The sequence below is a fragment of the Benincasa hispida genome, chromosome 3 (assembly GCF_009727055.1).
Source record: "Benincasa hispida cultivar B227 chromosome 3, ASM972705v1, whole genome shotgun sequence".
Lineage (NCBI taxonomy): Eukaryota > Viridiplantae > Streptophyta > Magnoliopsida > Cucurbitales > Cucurbitaceae > Benincasa > Benincasa hispida.
In genome coordinates this window covers 46,996,774-46,999,182 of record NC_052351.1, presented here as the reverse complement: position 1 = coordinate 46,999,182, position 2,409 = coordinate 46,996,774, and the positions used below count along the sequence as shown (strand labels likewise).

General features: G+C 31.5%; 1 protein-coding gene across 1 annotated transcript; it reads right to left on the bottom strand.

Annotated features, from left to right (window-relative positions):
• Nucleotides 1-1,574: 1,574 nt before the first annotated feature.
• LOC120073589 (pyruvate decarboxylase 1-like) lies at nt 1,575-2,174 on the bottom strand. The gene has a single exon (XM_039026407.1). The coding sequence runs from the start codon at nt 2,172-2,174 to the stop codon at nt 1,575-1,577; it is 600 nt and encodes a 199-aa protein (XP_038882335.1).
• Nucleotides 2,175-2,409: the final 235 nt, after the last annotated feature.

The following is a 2,409-nucleotide window of genomic DNA, read 5'->3' as shown; positions in this document are numbered from 1 at the left end:
TTCAATTGGAGGTTTCATTTAGCCATTAAATGTGATTTTTTTTTTAATTGAATCGACCCATGAACCAACTTGTTTAAGTCATATTTGGGTCAATCCATGAAACTAGGCCAAAAAAACCAATCTAGTATAATAATATATATCTTTTATATATAACTGTTAACAATAAAATAGTTTTGAAATTAAAAAAATAAACTCAACAACAAACTAATTTTCATCTGCACATGCATGGGATTAAAAAAATAAATAAAGAGAATTAAATGCATGAAAACCATTAAAGAACTATTCTATTTTCAAATTTAAAATAAAATTAAATACCTTATTCAAAGGGTCACTCCTCCCATTCGGCTCATTGAGTAAGGTTCATAGATTGGGCTGGTGCAAGCTTCGACCCATACAATGGTTAAGGCACGTAGGACTTGTACTTGGGTCAAATTTGGGCTTTTAATTTTTTGGGTTGGGTCGACCAACTTCACTCAATGATGAGGCTGATGAAGTCTTATGTTGCAAGAAATTATTTACAAACAAACTCAATTCTTTAATACAGAAAGGTCCATTTTCTAAGATAAAATTTAAATTTTATTCGGTCACTTTGTTTTTTTGGTTCTTTATTTATTTAATAAAAAAATATATAGTAACATTCTAAATTTTAATAAAAAAAATTTGAAATTCTAAATTAAATATTCCTAATAACTATTTTATATTATAACCAAAATTTAACGACGTAAATGTAATCACACTCAAATCTTGAAAACTAAAAGCGTAGGTCTCTTTTGGTAACAATTTTATTTTTTGTTTTTGTTTTTAAAAATTAAGCCTATGGCCACTACTTCCACCTCTAAATTTTTTCATTTGTTATCTATGAATTACCAATGGTTTAAAAAATGGAGTCAAATTTTGAGAACTAAAAAAAATAGCTTTCAGAAAGTTGTTTTTGTTCTTAGAATTTGGCTAAGAATTTAATCATTACAGTTAAGAAAGATGCAAATCAAGATAAGAAATGTAGATGCTATAGGCTTAATTTTCAAAAACAAAAACAAAAAAACAAAATGGTTACTAAATAGAGCCATAATTTTCATCTCAATAAGTAAGAAATAAAAAATAGAGTAACAAAAGAAGATCAAACATAGGAACCAACCTAAATGGATCGATTAAGATTTGGTTCTATTTTCTAACAAAGTTCGGCTTTATTCAAAATCTTAAAAAATATTATTTTCTTTGTTCGTTTGAATTCTCTATTTTTTTTTTTTTTTGAGCATTTTGATTTCTCTAAATAAAAAAATCAACTTAAACACTTTTTTTTTTTTCAATTTCATACCCCTTTTAATCACTCCGCTAATATCCTGTATCTTTAGGAGGAGGAGGAGTAGAAGGGAGGAGGAGTTGGAGGAGGAATTAATCATCACATTTCATAACATGTTTTGTCTTTAATAATCATTGGATGTATGTAAAGGCTAAGATTCAAACCTTAGTCCTACAACCTTGAACAAAATAAGCCCAACAAAGAAAAGAAAAGAAAAGATCATAGAGGGAGGTTACCTGCATGATTGTGGTAATTTCAAATTTTGACATTGAAACTAGGAATCATCTGCTTCGGATGTCATAGTCATGTCACTTTTCAACATTTTTTTAATATGTTTGAAAAGAACGTTGACTCGCAACGCTTTGCCCGACTTCAATTGTGATGGATCTGACTCGGGTATATAAATCTTGCAATAATTCTCATAAGCCGTCATATTGGGCTCGAGCCGCTTAGTTAGGGCCTGTAGGAAGTCCTTCATTAAAATCATCCAAAAACTCAGCCCATTTGGAAACACAACACTATCTAATTCTACCATAATGGCCTTGTTCTTTTTGTAGGTAAATGAGTAGCCGACGGTTTCCAATTCATCTAAAGTGGCTTCAACAAAGATTGATGCATAAGCTATCTCTATCGTCTCGCCGCAGAAGGCAGTGCTGACTGTTCCCCAATAAGTTCCATTGAAATGAAGGTGAGTCTCTGGGAATAAGCCTTTTGCTGATGGGGTAACGGCGACAACATAGCCACAGACGTTAGCTAGCTTGAGAAATGCAGCTTGTGATTTGGCGAGTCGTAGCTTCTTTCCGCCGACCATGGTAGTTTTGATTGTGCTATTTAGAAGCTCAACTGCTTTCTCTACAGCAACTTCCAACCCCATCTGATTACTTTGAGTGACAAAATGGAATTTCACAAAATGGATTAGCTCAATAGATTTAATGATTTATTTTGTATTGAAGAGTCCAATAAATAGTACAAAGGCAGTAAAGGGAACCCAATGAAATAATGACACATATATAGTGGCAGATATCAAATGAATAACGAATATGTAACAAACCAAACGACGTTGTAAAGAATAAAGAATAGGAAGAAAGATTGGATCAAACATTTGTTGT

Coding starts and splice junctions, on each gene's coding strand:
- LOC120073589 (XM_039026407.1), bottom strand. CDS start 2,174: ATGGGGTTGGAAGTTGCTGTAGAGAAAGCAGTTGAGCTTCTAAATAGC.